Source organism: Chiloscyllium punctatum, chromosome 10 (assembly GCF_047496795.1).
Source record: "Chiloscyllium punctatum isolate Juve2018m chromosome 10, sChiPun1.3, whole genome shotgun sequence".
Lineage (NCBI taxonomy): Eukaryota > Metazoa > Chordata > Chondrichthyes > Orectolobiformes > Hemiscylliidae > Chiloscyllium > Chiloscyllium punctatum.
The window spans coordinates 71,816,877-71,841,775 of NC_092748.1; the positions used below are offsets into that span (position 1 = coordinate 71,816,877).

General features: G+C 39.8%; 1 protein-coding gene across 5 annotated transcripts in view; it reads left to right on the forward strand.

Moving 5' to 3' along the window:
* Nucleotides 1-24,690, forward strand: part of fign (fidgetin) — a 49,534-nt gene extending 24,844 nt beyond the window's left edge. For 4 of the 5 annotated variants that reach the window (XM_072579476.1, XM_072579477.1, XM_072579474.1 and 1 more), the window contains one exon: nucleotides 17,956-24,690. In XM_072579476.1, the coding sequence (XP_072435577.1) occupies nucleotides 17,964-20,246 (2,283 nt within the window). In that variant the 5' untranslated portion in view covers nucleotides 17,956-17,963 and the 3' untranslated portion in view covers nucleotides 20,247-24,690. Of the gene's footprint in view, nucleotides 1-16,445; nucleotides 16,561-17,955 lie in introns of those variants that run through there. The other variant, XM_072579478.1, reaches the window with a different exon arrangement.
* Nucleotides 24,691-24,899: the final 209 nt, after the last annotated feature.

A 24,899-nucleotide genomic window follows, 5' to 3' on the forward strand; every position in this document is an offset into this window, starting at 1 on the left:
TGCAGTAATGCTGGTGATAATAACTGGGTCATTAGAAAATTAAATCTAATGATCTGACCTTGAGGGCTGGTGTCCGATTCAGCTCGTTGCTTTTGGATATATGTATGTCCTTCAATTGCCTGAGGTCACAGACCCATCTATCTACTCAAATGATAAGGAAGATGGTCTAATGCTTCTATTTTAATAAACATGTTTCAAGACGAGCTAAAGGACAGGTTTTATAAATGGGTTCTTGGTATGTGAGATAGGGGAAAGATATGACTGTAACAGTGTTCAGATTACACAATATAAGAATGGGAGAAGTCCATTTACTCCCTTGAGCTTATTATACCATTCGACATAGTCATGACTAGATTGTAACCTCATGTCATGTGCCTACTCTACTCCTTTTGTTTTATGTTTTATACATTTTAGCAAGTGAAAAACAATGCTGACTATTGGGGGTCAGAAATAAAGAAAGAAAGAAGCATGGACGTTTCAATATTTGAAGCATATGAAAGCCAAATACATATCTTACCTGTATTTTATTGGTAATAGGTCAATATGAATTATGCTTTCCTATGAGATAGATACCTAAGCCTCATTCATATGGGACCGTGCTAAAGACATAAATGGCTGTATTTTGCCGATTTTTGGCAGTTGCTTCAAGAGATTCATGTTGCTCAAACTACCTTGGCTCATGTTGACATTTCTCACACAATCTTCCATTCTTATTCTCATCAATTATGCAACTAGCCTATTTGGCACCAATCTTGCAAATGCGCACTGCTGCTGGGACTGAGCAATGTTTATGAAACTCACTAGATTAAAACTGCAGTTCCATTGCACTTCACACACTCAAGCCAGGGATTTCCTTTTGCACTCTAGTGGAGGGGTTGGTGGAAGGGAGGGCACTGTTTTATTCCTGTTGACCTGCAAAGAAGGCTACACCACAATACCCAGCTGTCCTGGGTAACACCCTGGGTAAAATGCAGTGCACTGCAGTCAGGCAGAACATCAGTGATGCAAGTGTAAGTGCCATCATCCTTTTTCTGCTATAGCACACTCATTCACTCAAGGCCACTACCCACCCTCATTCTGCCACTGCACACTCCCCAAGTCTCCTAAAGTAGAATTATTTCATTCATCTTGTCCACTTCATTGTCCTTAACTGCGACTCATTCCTGTCATGTGTGCTACCGACTCAATCACTGGGAACACCGTATCACCACTACTCCTACATAATTGCTCTTCCATCCACTCTGCTCTGTCCCTCTTATTGTCTCATGACAGGAAATAATAGCCTACTTCCTGGACTGACTCTACAGTACCCCGACTGTAATCCTCGCACTGATTGAAGTTTAATCTGTAAGACTGACCATGGGTTTAACCCCTCCCCCAATGAAATCATACTGGCTGTGACGTTATCCCCTGACTAACAATATTCCTTCTCCCTAAGCATTGCTTCCCTTTGACGTTCAGCCATGGCCCTGCTTCAAGCACGTATTTACTACATAAGCTGCTGGCAGTGTGAAATTGTGCCATAAATTTCCTGCCATTCATTTCCTGAAGAAGGGCTCATGCCTGAAACGTCGATTCCCTTGTTCCTTGGATGCTGCCTGACCTGCTGTGCTTTTCCAGCAACACATTTTCAGCCCATACAGTAACCTGTCCACTTCCTAGATTGTTCAGAACTCTGAACCGTAATAAGCCGTACCCCTTCCTCTGCATTAAAAGGTAACGTAAGCCGCAGAGGCAGAGCTTCCAAGTAAGTACAAAATGAGTGAGTGCTAAATAGTGAAGATAAGAGCAAAGGATGCATTCTGTTGATGCGAGATGTGTGTTTGTTCCTGCACGTGAAGTGACCTGGCAGAAATGTGTATGCTGTAGGTGTCCTAGAGGTCTAAAGAGAAAGGCTGAAGGTCTGAAGTGTCTGTGAGTCAAGGTGAAAGCAAATGTTAAGATGACACGGTGATGATGGTGCTTTGCTGTTGCCAACTTGCTCGGATAAAAGTTAGAGGATGGTATCGGTGGGCCATGTAGGGATAAAAACAAAGTCCTGGAGAAACCCAAGTCTGGCAGCATCTGTGAAGAGAGAAGCAGAGTTAAGAAGAGTCACACTCTTCTTCCGGCTGTCTTCACCACAACATCCTCCATGTCCAAAAAAGGTGAAATACTGCAGATGCTTGAAATCTGAAAGTTAAAAACAAACTGCTGCGCTGCTGAGTTAAGAAGAGTCACGCTCAACTTGAAACAATAACCATGTTTCTCTCTTCACATATGTAGCCCAGCAGTTTGCCTTTACTTTCAGATTTTGAGCTCTAAAATGTTATGGTGAAAACAGCTGGATGAAGAAAACAAAATCAATTGGCATTTGTCTAGTTTCTTGGCAAAGGGGGAGAATTGGGAACTGCAGAGTAATGAGTCCTGTTTACCTTAATAATAGGATGCAACTGCATGGAAACAAGGCAGTTGTCATTTTTTAGTAAAATCTGATCTCTACCTTTTGAATCCTAGAGGATATGTTGGAATTTTTTTCTTGCCGTCAAGAATCTGGCTGTTTCATTCTTACTGAATTTTCCTAACTTTCTTGCCACAATGCACAAGGGAGAAGAAAATTCTGCTCAGATGGGAGAACATGAAGTGAAAGGCAGTCCAGCAGCTTTTCTCCTCACTCTAAGCAGATTTATTTTTACATAGATCAGGAAAACTTTAAATGTGCACTTTTCAATTTTTAAAAAATCTGTTCACTGAATTCGGTGATCTTTTGCCAGCATTTATTGCCCATCCCTAACTGTCCAGAAAATAGTTAAGAGTCAACCACAGTTAGTGTGAGCCTGGATTCATATGTAGGCCAGATTGGGAAAGGATGGCAGATTTCCTTCCCAAAAGGACATTGGTGAACCAGATAGTATTTTATAAGAATGGACAATGGTTGCCTGTAGACTAGTTTTTAATTACCGATTTTATTGAATTTAGGTTTCACCATCTACTGTGGTTCAAACCAGTATCCCCATGACCAAAGCTGGTGTTCTGGATTGCTAGTCCAGAGACATTACTGGACATCGTGAAGAAAATTATTTGTAATGGAAGTATAATTATGGACATTATGTAGGACTTTAAATAGATACTGGATTATGTCTATGTTCCCTAGCAGAAGAATTCCCCCACTTTCTAAACTGTTTCACTTGAGAACTCCACTTAGTTTTGACTTTGTATGCAAATTGTGGTCGATTACTTATTACTTAAAAAGTACTTATGTCTTGTGGCTCTATCAACTCATTCAATCAATTGACATTTTGGTAGTCATTTTGAAAAAAAGTAGTAAATAGTTATGTGAGAGCCTTGATAAAGTTCGCCAGTTCTGTTTTAAAGAAACCACTCAATTGTGTTAAATAACCTAAATTTTTTAACATGAATATTGGTCTGTTGCTTTATTGAATTTTACTTATTTGTGGTTCTGTGCACTCACCAACTACTACTGAAAAATATTGCAAACTATTAAGTGCTTTTCATCATTCAAAGTAGTGAGAGAAAAAGTAGTGATGCCAACCATGCCGAAGTCATCCAGCATTTCTTGCTCCTATTACACTCTTGACTTGTGCTATGTATTTGGACAGGGAAAGAGGAAAAAGGAATCCCAAGCCTTTAACCTCCTCTTGTAGCCAGTTCGGCATGTTACCGTCAATTTTGTCATTTCAATCAATGAATGAGTTAACATTACTTCATGAAACAGACATAGGCATAGAATAAGTAACTAAAAAATCTAAAATTCATAGAATTTCCAACTCATTTCATGAAAAATGTTTACTTTAAGAATAATGTGGAATGCACGGTCTTGTGATCAGCTACAGATGACTTGAACACAAATACAAGCAGCAAGATATAATATTCAATTTAACACCACTTTCTGGGCCTAATTTTATATCATGCTCATCTGTTTCATATGTTTTCATTTGGAATTAGTTGTAGATGTACAGTGGAAAATTTTAATGTAGATTGCATCATCTATTGTTTCAGGATAAACCAGCAAGTGAAATTAATAAATAATTATGGAAAAGTGGGCAGCAATTTATTGGAAGCTAGACTAGGCATGTCTCAGGAAACTTCTTCAAAATGAACTCTAGCGCATAAAAGTTTGTGAAGGCAGTTTTATTTAACAACAGAATTGTTTCTTAAAATGCTTTTGTGTCACTGCTCTCATTCCTAACAATTCAATACTTCTTTCCAAAGGCAAGTCATTTTCTGTACTTCCAGTTCAATATAGAATTGATCATGGTTATTTCTACCTTTTTAGTTCCTGATTAGTGTGATAAAATGTTACAAAGGTAATGAAAAGATAAGCAGTAGTCATTCCTTCATTAATCACCTGTGAGTATTGAAATTGGTTTGTCTCAGATATTGTAAAATTTAGGTGGTCTTGGACAGTAAAAGTAACATTTGAGAACTCTTTTTAAGGTAGACAATATCTGTTGACCAGCCTCTGCTCCCCCAAATCATTTTCCCACCTCAACAAATGTCTCTCCAATTTGCCTCATTCTACCCTTGAATCTTCTTTCTCTCTTCCAATTCTTCATACTCTTACAAATGTACATGTGCAGAGGTCTACTTATTTCTCTCTTGATGTCATTTCCAGTAAACTAGTGAGCTCTGAATTCTGACACCGTACCTGTGAATATTTTAAATTGTATATTCTCTCTTCAGACAGAGTTCTCTTCAATTTTAAAACTGCTCTCTTTTATTTTCACAATTCACCCTTGACCCCTCCATTCCTCCAAACATTCCATGACTAGCCCAACTTGGTAAACCAGTGATTGTCAAATTTAAACAATTAACCCAGAGGTCTGACTTTAAAACTCTTTCTTTCTGACAAGTCTTTGAATCTGAATCAAATACATCTAGTTATTTATGGATTGACACCTGAAAAAAGAAAGGAAGGCTACTTGATTTTAGTACATTTTTATTAGTGTTTCAAGAAATAAAACCTATCTGCAGTGCTTATATATATCGAAACAAAAACAGAAATTACTGGAGAAACTCTAGCAACGACTATGGAATGAAAGCAGAGTTAACATGCTAAATTGTCACTGTTGCTCACTTCCCAAGGACAGGTAAAATAATTTATTGTCTTTCCAATTTAAAGTCTGTAAGTATGTCCCTCACTCTTACTAAACTCTCCTACAGCTCCTTTTGCAAACTCCAGTCAGGCTTCTGGCCCTTTCAAAACATTGAAATGGCCCTAATCAGTGATGCAAATATTATTTTGTGTGATTGTGAGCATGGTGGAATACTCCACGTTATCTTCCTCAACCTCTTTGCAGCCCTCAATGCAATTGTTCAGCCCATCCTTCAAAAACTTTTTTAAAATTCCCCTGTTTGGTACTTTGAAGTTTGTCTGTAATGGTGTAGACAGAACATATGTATCAGCATTCCGTAAGGATATAAATCCTTAACTTCTCCCATCTCTTTCTCAGTTTTATGCTGCTCCTTCGAAATATCATCAAGAGACATAGGATCAGTGTCCACATGCATGTTGAGAGCATTCAGCCGTACCACTATACTGCTTCTGGGCTGTTCAATTAGAGTCATAGAGATGTACAGCACGGAAACCGACCCTTCGGTCCACCCTGTCCATGCCGACCAGATATCCCAACCTAATCTAGTCCCACCTGCCAGCACCTGGTCCATATCCCTCCAAACCCTTCCTATTCATGTACCTATCCCGATGTCTTTTAAATGTTGCAGTTGTGCTAGCCTCCACCGCTTCCTCTGGTAGCTCATTCCATTCACGTACCACCTTCTGCATGAAAAAGTTTCCCCTTGGGTCTCTTTTATATCTTTCCCCTCTCACCCTAAACCTTTGCCCTCTAGTTCTGGACTCCCCATCCCAGGAAAAAGACTTTGTCTATTTATCCTATCCATTCCCCTCCTGATTTTATAAACCTCTATAAGATCACCCCTCAGCGTCCGACGCTCCAGGGGAAACTGCCCCAGCCTATTCAACCACTGCCGATTGCTCAAATCCTCTAACCCTGGCAACATTCATGTCAATCTTTTCTGAACCCTTTCAAGTTTCACAACATCTTTCCAATAGGAAGGAGACCAGAATTGCATGCAATATTCCAACAGTGGCCTAACCAATGTCCCATACCACACCCATTCACCTATTGTATTCTTTGCTACCTTCTCCCCAGCCCCACACCCCCATTTATCTCTCCACTCTGGAGGATTCCTGCCTCTATTCCTGATGAAGTGCTTTTGCCCGAAACATCGATTTTTTTCCTGCTCCTCGGATGCCGCCTGACCTGTTGTGCTTTTCCAGCACCACTCTGATCTAAAATCTGGTTTCCAGCATCTGCAGTGCTCACCTTTTTGCCTAACCATTGTCCTGTACAGCTGCAACATGACCTCCCAACTCCTGTACTCAATACTCTGACCAATAAAGGAAAGCATACCAAATGCCTTCACTATCCTATCTACCTGCGACTCGATTTTCAAGGAACTATGAATCTGCACGCCAAGGTCTCTTTGTTCAGCAACACTGCTTGTCTATTTTGGCATTGTGGATGATCAGTTGTTTTCCCCACCTAAACAGTGGTAAGTGAAGCCAACACTTTGAATGTTCTGCATTCTTGAGCAGCGTGGGCAACGGTGAAAAGTTAGTATGACAAATATGGTAAAATCAGATTCTCGATGGCAAGACAAAGTTCCTGATTTTCCCCTTGGGGTTTAAAGGGTGAACTAAGTCTTGATAAAACCTTTATTTCCATGGATTTGCATCTCATTTCTCTATCGTTCTTTAATTTTCCCATTCCCAACAAAGTAGATGGTCCCAGTTCTCTGATATGAAAGTCAGAGAAATTACCTGGTGCCAGTAGCTCACTGCATACTTCTGCAAGCCTTTTTCTTTTCAACTCTGCCTTCGCAATAGTGCCTGTGTATGCTGCAGGACACACTGTTGCATTCTTCATCAAAGTTAAGTGGTCATCACCAAACCAGTAACCTTCTCACATTGTTGTAGCAGCTTTCTGACCCACTCTAGCACCACATCATTCCTTCAGGACTTTACAGCTCAGGAACACTTTGAGACTTGAATGTTTCTACCAGATCACTTTCCTTGCAGTGGCACATGCTCATCTCATGTATCCTCTGGATTCAAGCTATCAATAATACTGCTCACATACTTTGCATATACCTGGAGGCTCGCAGTCTCTGTGGTGAGCTTTTTTTTAAACTGTAGAGGGAGAGACTGGCAGCTTGTCGCAGTTCAGAGCACTGAATAGACAAGGAGGTGGGCGTGTTGCTGACTGGCATCATTCCATATCCACGTCACACGTAAAGCATGTGCCAGCAACATAGATTGGTTGAAGCACATGGAGTGTATTTGCAATCAGTCATGCCTTAAAGTGAAAAGGGGTTTCAGAAGGTCACATGAAAGTTAGTGAAGGCAATTTTATAAATTTTATTTTGCATAAAACTATTTCTAAGTATGTCTCCATCACACTTGTCAAGGGGATCATCTGATTCTAGTTGAGCTGGTGGGCTGGTTTTTCCTGCCAGGAGATAACAAGAGGGATTTAGCACAATGGAGGAGTAGCTGTTGATGATCCATGGCAGGAAATGTGATAGCGTATTCCCACTGAATGAGTAAGAAGCAAAGAGCTGAAAGGTAATTTGGAAAGTTGGGGTGGATGAGAGCCATTGAGTTAGCAAGATGCATGGAAGAATGAGAGTTGTAGTCCATGAGCCCTGGTGAAATGAGTGTACAGGGACAGAGTCAGACAGAGTGGTGGCCCTTTGAGTGTGAGGTAGCAGAATGAAGATGGTGGCACTTATTTTTGCGAAGTGCAGAAGGTCATTGACTTTTGCCTGCACTGCTGTGCATTGCATTTTACCCAAGACACTGCATTGATCTGGGGCACTATGTTGGTCCAGGCTGGCTGAGTCTTGTGGTGTGACCTCCTTTGCCAATCAGGAATAAGCTCTGCCATCCTTTCCACCATATTATCCACCAGCACCTCCAGGTTCCTGTAGGTAAACTGAGAAGTTCATTTGCATTTCCTTCAGGATAACAGTGCAGGACCATAGTGTGAAGAGCGAGTCCTGGCATCAGCGTCTGATAAAGCAATGGTCTTAAGTATGGTGCTAGTGGTGTGGTGGCCATAAAGTGTGAATAGTAACAAGTATTTCTGCCTCTCCTGCTCATGTGATACCATAACATGGGTGCAGGAGAGCCCTTTTGCATACAGCTGAAAAGCAGATAGCATGAGAAAAATCAACATGGGCCAAGGCAAACGAGGTACTGTGAATCCAACTGAAGAAAATACTTTGCCAAAAATGGAAACATTCAGCCAATTGTTTTGCCACACGCTTCAAACTTTTTTCTGTTGTGAATGTGTTCCTCTATTTCTTGCTCACTGACCAAGGCTGACTCAAACTGCTTGTAATCTGAGTTCCTGGAGCGAATGTCTATTCTCATATTTTCTCTCACAATAGATTGCCTACTTCCTCATCCTACCATTACTTCCATCTATAACTCAACTCACTTGCTGCATAAATTTGTAACTTGTACTGCTTTCCTGCCTGATCTCCCTTCCATCACCCATTATAAATTTCAGCTCTTTCCTGCTCTTCTCATATCCCGTGCCACATCCCACACCCTCATGAACATTGTCCTCCTTTTACTCTTATCATTCACAGCCTTGCCTTCAACTGTCTTGACCCATAGATATTACACTACAACAATGCTTCCTTACTCCAGAATGATCACACTTTTTCAGAAGTACTTCATTGGTTCTAAAGTGCTTTGAGATTTGCAATGGTCATGAAAAGGATTTTCACAAGAGCAAGTCAGTCTCTTTTTGTTCAAATCCTCATGTCTCAAAATAGGAGCAAAATACTGTTGATGCTGGAAGTACACAGCAAGCCTGTCAATCATAGAGAAGGAAACAGTTTTTATTAGAACTGGAAGAAAACTAGAGATGTAACAGATTTTAACTGCAGAGTTAGGGAAAGTGGGGAGGGGTGGAAAGAGCAAATGGGAAAGTTTGGGGTGATCTGAAGGCAGAAGAGTTTACAAAAGAAATCATGTTGTGAGGCAAAAGGAGATTGTAATGGGCCAAGTAAAGAAGCAAAAATGCATCTAAGTGGGAAACAAATGCATTATCACTCAATTGCCATTAAAACAAAAAAGGGATTCTAGTTTATGACCTGAAACTGTTGAATTTAAAGTTGAGTGTGGCAGGCTGTATTGTGCCTCATCTGAAGGTGTGGTCTATTCTTTGGGCTTCTGGTGAGATGTGTAAGAGATGGAGGACAGGAAGGTCTGAGTGGGACCGGTGTTGTGAATTAAAAAGACATCCAACTGGAAGCTAAGGGTCAAGCTTATAAGTTGATTGGATGTGTTCTACAAAGTGATAAATGACAAGCTAATGTGTATGATCCAGTATAGAGGAGACCATACAGTAAATACACCAAATAGTAAATATAGTATATAAAACTGAAAAATGTACAAGTAAATACATGCACCTCAGTTTAATTTAGGTGTTGTATTTTGGAAACACAAATCAGGGCAGGACTTAAACACTTAATGGTAAGGTCTTGGAGAGTGTTGCTGACCAAAGAGACCTTGGATTGCAGGTTGATAGTTTCTTTAAGAATAGAATTGCAGGTAGACAGGATAGTGAAGAAGTGCTTGCATTTATTGGTCAGAGCATGGAGTCTAGGAGTTGGGTCGTCATATCGCAGCTGTGCATGATATTGGCTAAGCCACTGTTTGAATACTGCATACAATTCTAGGCTCCCTGCTGTCGGAAGAATGTTGTGAAACTTGAAAGGGTTCAGAAAAGATTTTCAAGGATGTTGCCAGGGTTCGAGGATTTGAGCTTTGGGGTGAAGCTGAAGAGGCTGGGGCTACTTTCCCTAGAATGTCAGAGGCTGAGAGGTGACCTTATAGAGATTTATAAAATCATGAGGAGCAAGGATAGGATAAATAGACAGACAAGGTCTTTACTCCAGGGTGAAGGAGTCCAAAATTAAAGGGCATTAGTTTAAGGTGAGAAGGGAAATATTTAAGAGACCAAGGGGCAACTTTTTCATGCAGAGGGTGGTGTGTATATGAAATGACCTGCCAGAGGAAGTGGTGGAGGCTGGTACAATTGCATCATTTAAAAGACATCTGGAGGGTATATGAATAGAAAGGGTTTAGAGGGATATGGGTCAGGTGCTGGCATATGGGACAAGATTAAGTTAAGATCTCTGATCAGCATAGACTAGTTGGACTGAAGGGTCTGGTTCTCTGCTCCACAACTCTGATTTTATGAAATCATTATTTCACCTGGAATGATATGTGAAGCCTTAGACCAAGGACAATGTGAAGGGAAAAGATGATGCATCACCTGTGCTTGTAGGTATTTTCCAATCAATCAGTTGAGAGATGTTATCTCACACCTCCGGAGCAGGTAGGACTTGAACCTAAGCCTCCTGGTCCAGAGGTACTGCTCTGCCACAAGAGCCCTTTCATTAGTGCTTGCATGAAAAGGTGCCATGAGAAGTGGAGAGGGATGTTGGGGTGTTTTTTATTTTATTTATATATATTCCATTACAGGATGTGGATATTTCAGGGTTGGTCAGCATTTATTACCCTTCCTGAATTGCCCTTGAGCTGAATGGCCTGCTTGAACATTTCAGAGGGCAGCTAAGAGTCAACCATATTGCTGTGGCTCTGGAGTCACGTGGGCCAGTTCAGGTAGAGATGACCAATTGCTTTCCTTAAAGGCTGTCAATGAACCAGGTAGTAGTTTACCATAATTGAGAGTTTCTTTTAGAAACAAATCAAAATTTTATTTTTGATTTTGCTTGAATTCAAATCCCACCACCTGTCATTGTGAGACTCAAGCTCATGACCCCAGAACATGAGTCAGGGATTCTAGATTACTAATTCAGTAAAATTACTACTATGTCACTGCCTCCCCTCCAAGGGATTGAGGAGTAGTGGGAATATCATGAATGAAGTAGTCTCTTCTAATGCTGAAAGATAAGTGGGAGTTGGGGGAGAAGCTGTGTGGGTGGTGGCATACATGAGACATAAAGGAGGATCTGTTGAATGTGAGGTTGGTAGTTTAGGAGATGAGGATAAGGGAGACTGTACTTAAGTTTTGGGGTGGAGTGAGAGTGATGCAAGCAAACCAACAGGAAATGGAATGGACACTGATGAGGGTCTTGTCAGTCACAGTGGTGGGATTGATAGAAGTGAGGTGAATCTTTGCTTGAGGGGGGAAAAAATATAATGCAGGTTATTCTGTTATAATGTGTGTTTTGTCAACCTGGATTTGCTATATGCGATTGATTAATTGGGGGAGCAGTTTCTAAAACGCAAACTTTTAAAACATGGTCGCTGTAACACAATTACAGCATCAACATTTAAGTGCGGTTTCTAATGCACAAGAACGCACCCATCGTGTTATAGTAAAACTGACTGTCTATCATCAAGATCAGATAGGATAGAGAAACAAGGAGTTGGAGTAATCCTTTTCGGAAGCAAGATGGAAGTTAGTGAGCTTGTAACAAACAAATATTTGTCATCATTCCATTTTCTTTTTTCTTAAAAACACTTCTTTACACACCTCTTTGAGCAAACTTTGATCACCCTTCCTAAGATCTCCTGATATATGCTGAGTTAGCTGAGCAGTGCTGAGATGACATTAACATGCTGCAATTGGATTCAGTGTCCTTGGGCTAGAGAAAGAAAAATCAGCCAGTGTTCCTGATTGCTACTCAAGGATCCGTGCTGCAAAAATGTGCATGTGAGGACAGGATTAGGTTTAGCTGTGGGGCCTTAGTGGTTGAATAGTTTGTGACATTTGCAGTTCATGCTAACACATCAAGAGTAGCTGCTTGGGCAAATCAGTGGATGTTATTGACATCTATAAAACTGTATCCGAGTCAGAGTTACAACTTCCTGAGATAACAAATAAACATTCTTTCAGGTTCATTATGTAATGACTTCTTGAATTATAGCCCTGTTCTTCTTCTCCTTGTTCCACAAACTCTGCTCTCCAATCATCTTATTCATTTCTTTAGTTTAATAGACGTAGATTCTACACTGCAGTATAACTTGCAGGGTTGTAGCATCAAAACATATTTTTTCTTTGATCTATGCTGCATGTCTCAAGGCAGCATGGGATACCAGTATGGTAACATGAGATCGTCGCACTGCTGTCTTTCTGAGTCTCTGATGGTGGATTTATTAGCAACACCTAGCATGAGCCGTGCCCACCAGAGTCACCACGAGCAAATGATTCTATCTGTCTGTGCAATAAATACACCAGCAATATGTCAGTAATTTTGTGATATTGGGACTAGCTTGTGTAAGCAGGCAATCCAATTATTTTATTGTTTTCATTTCTACGTTTGTTCCATCAGTTTAGCTGTTTTCTTTGCTTGCTGAATGTGCTCATTTGGATGTATTCAAAAGCTTACGGTACAAGAAGGCTACATATTTTTGGGCCGTCAAAACCCCTTTCAAACAATGCACAGATCAGAAATGCTTGTGCATTTGGACCTTGACCTCCAGTTGGAGAGTTTACATCTGATACAAAATCTCGCCAAGTACAGTGAATTATAAATGTTGCTTTTTTTTGGCAAAGGAGTGCTCAAGGGTAGATGCAGGCTATTTCCTTGTTAAACTTGATGATTAGTAGTTTAGATATTTTATCATGCTCAATACACATCAGCTGAAATTATGTTTGAAGTGGACACAGTATTCCCAAGTAACTGAGTGAAAGATGTCAAACAAAATGCAGTGCTGTATGGTTTTGATATTAATTAGATTGACCAAGAACTTCAATATACTTACTGCATAAGGAATATTGTCATTACAACCTATATTGTGAGAGTCTATTTACAAGCCCACAAAAAAACACATCCTTCCCAACTGATGGGAAAATATGACTAGAATGTGACTGATATCTGCCCTGGTTAGGATAGATTGTGCTCATTTATCTGCATGCTGTAAATACTTGTTCAACAGCATAATTATCATTCTTGTTTACTTATAATACTTCCAAGATGGCGGTCAATTGTGGTGGTTACAAGACATGCATTAAGACACTCATTAAGCAACATTGCATTTTCTATTATGTACACAATTCTAATAAGTGATGTTTTCAATGCTATCTTTAATGGCACTGTCATACATTTTAAATTATTCTCAGTATTATCTACACTTTTTTAATTAACAGTGCTAATTCACTAAGCCTATATTGTTGGTAAGAAAGCAAACCCAGGCAATGAAACTTCAGTTTCATGACAGTAATGTTTTGCAATCTCTGTTTGTTACATATCAGTTTAACATTCATAATCGTGGTGAAAATTGGCTGTTAAGAACTTGTTATTTTTTTTTAACATGATTTATTGAACATAGTTACTTAATAAGCATCTTTAGTATTGTAAATCGATGAAAGCAGTAATGAGTCTGATGAGAATGAATTTCAATTACTGTGCTCCCCTAGCATAAAATTCTTTTTTGATGTGGTGGAATCCAGCTACAAGGCATCACGAGAACAGCCACCTCTGTGTTTCCTTTCAGCTGTTTCATAATGAATAGTGAATTGTGCAAACGGCTGTCCAATTTACGTGGTGGGAAATTGGATGGACATACTGGAGGCACAGTCATGTTTGCTTAAAAACAGCAAAGAATACAGAGATTAATAGTACTAAATAAGGTCACCTTTGTGTTGTTTGCTCTCTGAGCCAGGGTAGTGAAAATATTACTTTGAGTTTGCAAGAAAAAAGCTTCTCAATCCTAGAAAATAATTCTCAACATTGTTCACTCAAATACAGGAAATTCTTACAGCCCATCACAGTGAATGTTTTTTTTTAAAAAAAGAAGCTAACTTTGTGGCTAATTTTTGCATGCTTTTTTGGAGATTGGCATTTACAAAGCATAAAGAATGTGCTGTAAAATGTTGTAGGTTTTTAATCATTGTGCAGAAAGCTCGACCACCAAGCGCCGTTAAATTATACAAAAGTGCATTCTTTGTGAGTCTTTTGAGGTGCTAATCAGTGGAATGTGAGCCGAGGCCCTCGAGCCAGTCAGAAACTATTTCATTATTGGGATGTTGTGTAATCAAAGTGTGCCAAAAATGGTGCTGTAGACTTTGAGCAGAGTTCTTCTCCAAACTAAGAGCTGAAATGCGATTTTTGTTTTGTGTACTTGTGTGTTTGATATTCCTGGAAAAAAGGTAGCTTTTAAGAAACGAGAATAAATAGGCTGCTCACTGGAATGGTGCACACGAAGGTGACAGTATTTTATTTTGCATGCAAGATTAGATATTCAATATGGACCTCCTAAACCCTCCCCAAAAAAAGAACTCCGTACCCACTCCCACCCACCAATAACTAGGGTTCCCTTTCCGACAACAAACCTCAGCTTTTCCTGCTGCAGAATGAACTTTGCTCCTCTTGTGCACATCGCAGCACAACATGCGTAGTTAGTTTCTGGATTCTTTTACATGAGCTGAGAGGCTGCTCTAATGCTGCCAGAAGCTCAGAAATCAATTCCAACAGTTGACTGTCTTGGGATGATTTGGGAGTATGCACGCGACAAGAATAGAGTCCAACACTAAATTAATAATCCACCAGTGCCTCCACCACAGACCACTTGGCTACCCCTTTGTTTGTTTAAATGTTTATAGTCTCACTGATGTGAAGGAGAGAATTTTGCACATGGGTAATACTTGTGTCCATAACTTGAAATGTTTGCAGTGAAGCTAGACTTACAAACAGTTATGCTTTGTCCATATCCACAGAGAATGGGTAGAGCCCGTCAGCTATGGTTCAAGCTATGGTTGAATAGTTTCAAGTCAGTCATTGTGCTTCGTTTAATTTTCTGTTTCCATTTCATTTAGCATTTGATGTTGTGGGATTGCAACTGTACCTACTATAAACACACATTTACAGAGAAAGGCTTCTGTGATTGTCGGAGGTGCCTCTTTATGCAAATGAAAGGGAATAGAAATTAAGTAATTTACTCCAAGATGTAATGTAATCTGCAAATGCAAGGTGTGAAAGTGTGATTTAAAAGGAATGCTCTTCTGCCTGAATTTAAATTAGAATCTATTAGCGTAAGAATGCAAGTTCCGGTTACGTTATTCTTTATTAAAATTGAGGTAGAGGTGGGCTGGCAAAGCTGTGGATCAGATTAATGCCAATGGCACAGGGTTTAAGCACCATTCTGGCTGAGAGAGATTTCAAGCCTGCCTCCTCACCCTATCAATTGTGGGAATCATGGCACTTTGTTGTGGCTTGGCAAATAATTGCCGACAACCTTCCTTCTAGCAGAAAGAAGAAAAGTGGGGTAATTTCACATTCAATTTTGATCAATTAGCAAACTCTCTTGAATGCTGCCTGCCTAACTTCTGTAGTCCTATTTTTAAGAATCAAGGCACACATCCAAGTGAGTATTTGCTGAAATGCTAAAGATTCAGATTTCAACTTAAAGGCGGCTGTTGGTCAGTGAAATGAAATAGCAATCATTTGGAGATGTAGACCATGAGAATCACCAAACAAATTTTGTCAGGCAACATGGCTAATAGTGAACTGTGACTGTTTCTAATTATTTAATTGCAGGTATTAATTACAGAGAAAGTGCTCGAGATGTTGACAAAATTGAAACTGAAGTTTATGTATTCTGTTTATGCATTTGTTTAAGGAGAGATTTTCCAATGGCTATGGTGCATTAAAATTCGAGAAGTGTCGCCAACAAAATTATTTTCTAACCAAACCACTGACATTTAAGCTGTTTATTGTTACAAACTTGCTATGGTTTTAGGATTCTAGCTTCAAAATTAAAATTAGTGTTTAGTATAAATATGCTATATTTAGAATACTAAATTATGTTTAAAATTGTAAATATTGAAACTTTTATTTTCAGTATTCTTCTTTCTTTGTAACTTTTAATGGATATGATATTGTTTCAACTTTGCTTCCCTGAAATCCAGGTATTTTATTCCCTCCCTTCTGATCCTTGCTTTTTTTTCAGCCAGAGAGCATTTTCAATGTTTGCATTTTCATACATTTCTTCAGTGGTAAATTGGAACCATGACAAAGGTGCCAGCTATATTGTGATTTTCTTTGAATTAAACCCTGTAAATTAACACAATTAGCAAAGCATCATCCTGTTAATTAGCTCCCGATGTCTAGTGCAATGGTTTGCTAATGCCGGAGAGGGTGTCAGATGGGAATCGACATGCTGTTCTGTTACCAGGCAAACAGTATGTTGCATTTGTTTAGTGGAGCAAGGCTACAGCAGCCGCATCTGATGCCTCATCCAGGCTGTGAACAGCTAAAGAGGGGGAGGAGATGAGGAAGGGGTGGGAGCTGTTTTAAAAAAAGGACAGTAATAATTCAGAGTGGAGCAGTGCCACAGATGCTTCAATTTAACTGGGCCTCCCCCTTATCACAGAATCTGTGCCAGAGGGTACTGGACTATTTGTGAAAAATCACTTTTTGTAATATGATCGAGATTAAGGAAGCCTGTTGATACAGCTGCACCAAAACACTAATGTGTACCATGCTCAGGTAAGACCTGGACAGAGTTAGCTGATGCTTCCGCTAGTCTCTCTCTATGTATTTGAGGAGTTGGGGAAATGCAATATAACATGCCACAGATTGTCACAGATATAATGTAACTTTAAATATCTCTGCTCCGCTTGATAAATAGTGTTTGAGTTTGTGTGAGAACGGCAGGATTAGGCTGCCCAGTGCCTTTTGTACCCTGAAGGCTGCTAAAGAAAGAGGACTGGCAGACAAGTGACGCTTGTTTTTTCAGAGCTTCGACAACAGGACTAAGAAGCAAAAGGGCCAGTTGTAATTCATGCCGAGTTGTAGGCTTTGTGTGATGAAAGCGATGGAGCGCTGCCTGGGAGATTGCTTTGCTGCACTCTGTGAAGCAGATTTGAAACTGTCTCAGACCACTCAGATGAGAGTTGGATTATAGAATGACCTGAAATGTCTGTGTCATATTGTTCTGCACAGGGTGCATTATACCGCACTAACTAGGTGTTCAGTATAAAATCAGAAAGGTATCCTAGAAGTGATATGTCAGCTGTGTCTCATATTTTATATTAAAAAGAAAACAGAAACTGTACTGAGAAGCAGCCAGTAAATGCAGTACCTCTGAAATCTGTTCAGTCATAGCGTCTGTTGTGGAATGGAGTAATTAGTGCTGTTTTTGCAAATTAAAAAGACAAATGTAATATTAGCCTTGTATTCCAATTTGCCACAATAATTTTACATTGTTTTTATATATTCAATGGTAATGATAGGCTAGGTTTGGACGACACAGGAATCATTAGCTAATAATCCCTGTATACTGTAAATTTATCACATAAAAAGGTTGTGCAAATGTAAACTAATTTAAAGCTAGATGCAATTTAAAAGTGACTAGTATCCAGGTTATTCATTCTCATGTAGGTAGAAATTGATGAAGGTTACCCTAAACAAAAACATATTCCTTTGTTAAATCCCTCCTGAAGAGATGCAACTTTTTCCAATTGGGATTTGGTTTCAGTCACGCAGTTTGTGTACTTGTGCTGCTGACCTTCATCTCCAAGTACCTGCCAATCATCGAGGCTGTGGTGAAGAATGGAAGCCGGTGGCATGACTGGACATTCTTGATTTTCATCCTCATCACAAGGTGGCTGGCATTTAGAAAGAAGTTTTTCAGAGTTAGACTTCTACTGTTGCTTGCCACAACAAACAAACGTGATTATTCATCTTTAGCTTGAGTAAATATGTTTTAAGATAAATAAAAAATTAAATAGTTACTGAGACATTATTGCTGACAGTAAGAAGTCAGCAATCACTAAGTCCATTAAGTCACAGTGTCAATTCATGTAAACACTCGGTGTCACAGTAGGTTAGCCAGTATTTGAAGTGTCAGTTTTTAACGGATTAAAATCTTATCTTTTGCAGGCTTGAAGATGCAGTGGACGCCAGAGCATGCCCAGCCTCTGAGCCAGTGGCCGGAACAGCACTTTGACATTTCCTCCACTACTCGTTCACCAGCCCACAAAGCAGACGTGTTCAGAGGCCATCTGCAACGTACCTATCAATATGCCTGGGCCAACGATGATATCTCTGCACTGACTGCCTCAAACCTACTGAAAAAATATGCAGAGAAATATTCCGGAATTTTAGAAGGCCCCACTGAGCGATCGATCTTAAGTAGCTACTCAGAGGGGCCACCAGGACTGGTTAATGGGCGGAAAAATGAAGGTGAGCCTTGGCAATCCTCACTGAACTCTGAAGGTGTGTATCCTATGAGCTGTGTTCCAGACGTCATAACTGCGAGTAAATCAGGAGTGACCACTACCCTTCCACCGACAGATGCTTCTGGAAATATTGGAACCTCTCCTGGAGTAGCCAGCAATCTGCCAGAACCAAGTTATTCCACCAGTACCTGTGGCAGTCTCCATTCTGGGCTCCCACCAGTTGGTGCTTCTCAGGAATACGCCACAGCTTACAATGGCTCTTACCTGCATTCAAGTTACAGTAGTCAATCAGCTCCAGCACTTCCATCACCTCATCCATCACCTTTGCACAGCTCTGGCCTTCTTCAGCCTCCGCCTCCTCCTCCTCCTCCTCCTCCACCCCCTCCACCTCCTTCCTTAGTCCCAGGTTATAGTACAGGATCATCCAATATTTCTGGCACTGTGTATAATTATCCTTCTGCTGGCTACCCCCCACAGACTCCTGTCGGCCCTGGCTACAGTCCTGGTGCAGCCCCACCTCCCTCTGCTTATCTGCCATCAGGCATTGCTGCTCCAACTCCCCTCCCTCCAACCACTGTACCAGGCTACAGTTATCAGAGTCATGGCTTGCCACCAATTGCTCCATCGCCGCTTAGTACCAGCTCAGCCAATTCTCTGAAAAGAAAAGCTTTCTACATGGCTGGGCAGGGAGAAATGGAGCCTAGCTATGGAAATTACAGTTACGGACAACAACGGACTGCGCAGAGCCCTATGTACAGAATGCCAGATAATAGCATTTCAAACTCAAACAGAGGAAATGGCTTTGACAGGAGTGCTGAGTCAGCACCTCTAGCATTTAAACCAACAAAACAGCTGATAGTCACCGATCAGCAAAGAAAATTCAGCAGCCAGTCAAACAGGGCCCTCACACCCCCGTCGTACAGTGCTGGTAAAAATTCCTTGGGACCATCAAGATCCACCGAATCTTTCAGTAAATTCACCTCGCCGGTGATGAATGAACGTAGTGATGAGCACAGGCAACTCCTCCCACATCCAATCCAGGGCCCAGGCATTCGCGCAGCTACCTCATCAAACCGGCCAGCTGATGAACTGTTGAAGAACACTGATTCACACCTCATAGAACTTGTAACCAATGAAATTATAAACCAAGGGCCTCCAATAGACTGGAGTGACATAGCAGGCCTTGAAATGGCTAAGGCATCTATAAAGGAGGAGGTTTTATGGCCCATACTGAGGCCAGATGTTTTCACCGGACTCAGTGCTCTACCAAGAAGCATCCTTTTTTTCGGTCCACAAGGAACCGGCAAAATGCTATTGGGCAGGTGCATAGCTAGTCAGCTAGGTGCCACCTTCTTCCGAATCAATGGCTCAGCACTTATTTCAAAGTGGCTGGGGGAGGGGGACAAGATCATTCAGGCCTCTTTCCTTGTGGCACGCTGTCGTCAGCCCGCTGTCATTTTCATCAGTGAAGTTGATTTGCTTCTTTCATCACAAGTGAATGAAGAACCCAGTCCCATCAGTCGTATTAAAACAGAGCTCCTCATGCAGCTGGACACTTCAGTGACCTCTGTGGAGGATCAGGTTGTGGTAATTTGCTCCACCAGTAAACCAGAGGAAATAGATGAAGCTGGTCGCAGATACTTTATGAGACGACTTTTAATCCCATTGCCTGACAGTTCAGCAAGGCACCAGATGGTAATACACTTGCTCTCACAGCACAACTACTGCCTCAGTGACAAGGAGATTGCACTGATCGTGCAGCGTACTGAGAGCTTCTCTGGCTTAGATGTGGTTCGACTGTGTCAGGAAGCTATGGTAGGCCCCCTTCATGCAATGCAGGGCACAGACCTTTCAGCCATCATGCCTAATCAGTTAAGGCCAATCACGTACCAGGACTTTGATAATGCTTTTTGCAAGATCCAGCCAAGCATTTCCCAGAAAGAGCTGGATGTGTATGTTGAGTGGAACAAAATGTTTGGCGGCAGCCAATGATAACCCTGTGAATATGCAGTGATCATTGGTCACAATAATGTGCTACATAGGGATTAGAAACCCCTTTTTCAGTAGTATTACAGTTGAAAAAGGTACTAAGGAGACAACAGTGACCTTGGCATATGACTGAGAGTCAGGGTAAACTTGAAGGAAGAGCGCAAAATGTCAGAGCTACTCAAATGTAAGCTGTATATGGAAAAGCTTATGTTGATGTTTAGTTCTGCTCAAACAAGACGACGCTCACCAAGGTGCAGAGAAAAGTGGGTTGTTTTCAAAGGACAGGAACCCTCTGTGTTGATTCCATTCTGCTGTTCTTGAGATTCAGTTGCTGTCAAGTGCCTGAAGTGGTGCTTTATTTTTTTGTTTGCCTCACAATTCAGTAGGTGGCATGTGCTAATACAAGAGCTTTAACTTTAAACAGTTTTGAACTAAATGTTTATTGAGAAATCAACGGTTGTAATAGGAGGTGGCTAGCCAGCTTTTGCCATTCTTAGGACAACAGTATTCCTCAATCCTGTCTGTTCTGCAGTATCATCTGCAAACAGTAAAGCAGGGTATTGATAATCTGGACCTTAATTTTAGCAGTTCAGTTCTTTTAATGTTCTGTCCGCAAATACTCAGGAAAGTGATTGTGATTTGTACCTCAAAGGAATGTGTTGAAAGCACTATGTACTGCTGGGAGTCATAGGCTGGGTTTCTCATTACTAATATTACTGTATGTTTACCTCAAAAGAAAATATAGCGAGGAGATGACTTTGAATGTATCTAGGTTTATTCTGAAGTGGTCTGTCAGAACCTTTTACACTGTTTAGCTGTTCCAGGCTTAAACAGAAGGATGAGTCCTTATTGTGAAAGCGATTGCTTTCCAACTTGGGGGTAAATTCAGCCCAAGCTCCTCTTTATCGTAGTGAACTTTAGCAACTGACAATAATGTTTGTGATCTTACAGTAGCTGCAGTACCCAGTCAGGAGGTGCACATGTCAATTGAAAGCCACTTTAATAATTAAGTATTTGGGGAAATAATTTTTCATATTCTTTATTTGGTGGTTCACTACTATCTGAAAGGCACACTTAGCTGTGAACTATGACTGTTGACCTTCAAGCCACTACCGACTGGTTACAGTTGTAGCTTCTAGGTTATTGAGATGGGGGTGGGGAAGGGTTCATTATATGTCAAAGTTGGAAGGTCATGGGTCACAGAGCTACTACATGTGGCAGGCAGTTGGCTAGCTGCTGGATAAGCAGTAGCTAAGCATGAAAATGAATGGAAGATTTTCAGTACACTGAAAAAACTTTTTGTGTTCAGTTTCAGATTAATTTAACTATCATTCCTCATAGATGTGCCCAAGGAGGAAGTGTCCTGCTTTCTGTTCTACCTCAGTTTTGTTATATTCTCTCTGAAAGCAGATTATTAGAGGGTTTTTGAAGTCAGATTACACTTTGGTATGCTAACCTGCAGAACAAGTTTCTGTGAGCTGCTAATTTTCCCTCAAGTGAGCTTCACGTTTCTCCTTCCTTCAGCCATACATTCTGCAGAGTGTTCTTTCTGGAACAACTATTAGCTGGCATGTGTGGCATTTTTATCACCCCTCCTGTGTTGTCTTTCTTTTTATCCTTTAATGCTTTATGTGCAACTTTTTGTTTTTGACAGCTGATTGATGTTGGGTAATGTCTCTGAACAGGAGTAGCTTAGGCTGCAGCTGCCCCAAAGCTTGTGACTGCATGAGCAAAACAGTCTCGCTCGCTGCTGAATGTATCGTTTTTTTCCAATTCTTTATTTTATACAGTTAAAGAACTGTTGCAAAGCACTGGTACTTTGTGTTGCCATTAAATAATGTAAGTTTAAAAGCATTTTTAAAAAAGAATCTGCACTGAAAACGCCAAACTAGAAGATAAAGAAGTTAGGTTTTGCCCCATGTATTATTTTTGTGAAAAAAGCTCATTTTAATTAGAATTTCAGAGTATCCTTCTCACAGTTTTTTTTAAACATGCTACAGTCTAAAATCAATATTTCTCTTAAAGTTTGCCAATGCACTGTGCTGACCCTTTTTGTTGTCTTTAGGTTAGCCATTAATTTTGGTGTCTGCTTTCAAACTAGATTTTTATTTCAGTCTTGATGCATTTATTGGAAATGATAAAGTGAAACTTAATTCAATAATTCCAGCAAACCCACCAATTGGAGGACCCAATAATGGTTTGCAGTATTTTCTTTAGCTTGGATTATTTGTGGATGAAAATAAAAGGACACAGGCATCAGTGCTGTGGACTATTCTACCCTAATGTGCCACCTAAATGTGACATCCATGTTATATCCAAATAGGCTTTAGCTTTTTAAAAACAAAATCATACCATTTTAACTAATGCATGCCATCAGACTGCAGCTATTAAACTGATACAATTACCGTTGGTTTTCCACATGTGTATTTATTCATTTCTAATCTGTTTTGAATGCAACATGGAAACCAAAGTTTGTGGCTTGTTGGTAGAAAAAAAATTTGCTTTGCCCCAAAATAAATTTAATATTTTATCTTTTAAAACATTTTTCTTTGATTTAGCAATTTGTGAGCTGTAAATGATCAGCTTACATGGGTGGAATTTATTTTTGAGCAGAATTTTCTTAACAGCCCGATTATTTCTAACAGTAATTTAAATTCTGACCATCTAAACTAATTAACAGAATGTGAAATTAGTTTTATTTGTGAAAGCTCTTTAGTCAGCACTCATGCTCTTGAAGTGTAAATAGGTTTAATGTTGTGCTGGAGGTCATTCAGCCAGAGATGCTGGAGTGTGTCAGGCAACGAAAATCTGTACAGTATTATGTTTTTGAGTCATTGTTAAAATTTTACACAAACACCTTATAGCACAGAGATAGGCAGCATTTAATTACAATGGCACATTCTACCTCCTTCCCCAATCCTAATCAGCTGTTCCTGTTACAGCACACAGTCATTGCCTGTCATTCTAAATTCTTCTCCGTTCTTAAATGTAACACTAGTAGTGTAGCACAATACACAGCATTGTTAAAGGCAGTTCAATTTAAAATGGAAGGATGGCACATCCGAGCCCTTACGATAGCCACATTGTAGGCAGTTTGGGTCAGCCATGCTGCGGGACTGAGAAAAATGAAATAATAGAACAGAATGTTCAGCATTTAAAATGGTCCTACTGAAGTGTTTTGAGCACAATCATTCCTGTTTTAACATCATAAAGCTACTATTGTGAAAGAGCTTGAAAAAATTATTTGCAGTTTAGCCACTCAGAATTTTCGTTTAAACTACATCTGTTGTAAATTCAAACATTGTTGCATTCTTTGTAACCATTTCTACCTCATTGCTACATATTGTACATGTAGTATTTATTATTTTATGTCCTTTTTGAATGTCATGCATTTGTAAAATAAAAGACTTGTCCTTGAACTTGGAACAGTCTACCTCAGAAAGACTGTCATTACACTGAACAGTATTATCAACCTAAATGATAGAAGCATTAGGAAAGTGTGGCCGTGTAGATAATGCACACCTACTGGTGATATAGTTGGACTGGAAAATAATACTCATGACCAGACCATTTCTGTAAGATGTTTGTTACTGTATATGCCTTTTTGTGTAGCAATAAGTGCTACAATTAATTTGTGTTGTATTTAATTCTGGTCCATCAAGTGAACAATAATTAAGGATTGTACTAATTTTTTTAAAAAGAGGATAGATCCTTTAAATCCATAACCTTTTGGAAAAAAACCCTTCTAAAGACACAAAAGTCCTATACAGTATCATAAAATTTGAATATTTTTCAGCAGGTTTTAAAATACATGCATATATTATTTTGTATCTGCTGAAACCAAATTTGTCTTTACTGCAATGTGTAAAGACTTTCCCATCTTTTAGGCTGCACAGTATCACTAATTAAGAAAAAAGGTCAGTTAATAAATTCACATCATTTGTGAACATTATTTGTGTAAATGAAACATTTCTGGTTTAAACTGTTTTTTTTTCAGTTGCTGATGTGATGGGATCATTATATGGTTGAATGTATGTGCATTGGAAACTGCTTTACAATTAAATTGGAGGTCTCGAATGAGTTCCTGAAATTGTTGCAATGCATTTTGTCCTCATTGGTGCAGTATCATTGTAAACCTCTGCATCTCAGTCCTAGAAAGTAGTAAGGCACTGTAGTCTGGAAATTCAGTGCTGAATCCTATTATATTATCTAGCCACATAGAATCTTTCTTTTCATAATTACTTGCTACCACAGGGAAATTATTGGAGTAAATTTTCATATAGAATAACTAGTTTAAGTAGTTACCATGAAAAGAAAATTTGTGGTTCAAGGCAGATATTTTTATGAAAAGTTTTCTCTATTGTACAATTTGTTGTATATGGCTATGCTACTAAATATGGAAACAGAAAAGAACAAGCATACCTCAAATAAAATTCTGAATATGAAAGGTTGTGGATTTCTATTTCCTTCACACACACACAAGGGATGCAATGAAAACTAAGGAACGTTGGCCGTTTTGGGTACTGAAAATTTCTCCAATTCCAAATGTCATGAAGGGTTCAAATTTCCCCAGATGATTGCTTTGTGGTGTCTGTCACTTTGCTTCAGAACCGTTTCCTAAGGAAAAGTGTATACTCATTTGTGCATTTACAACAT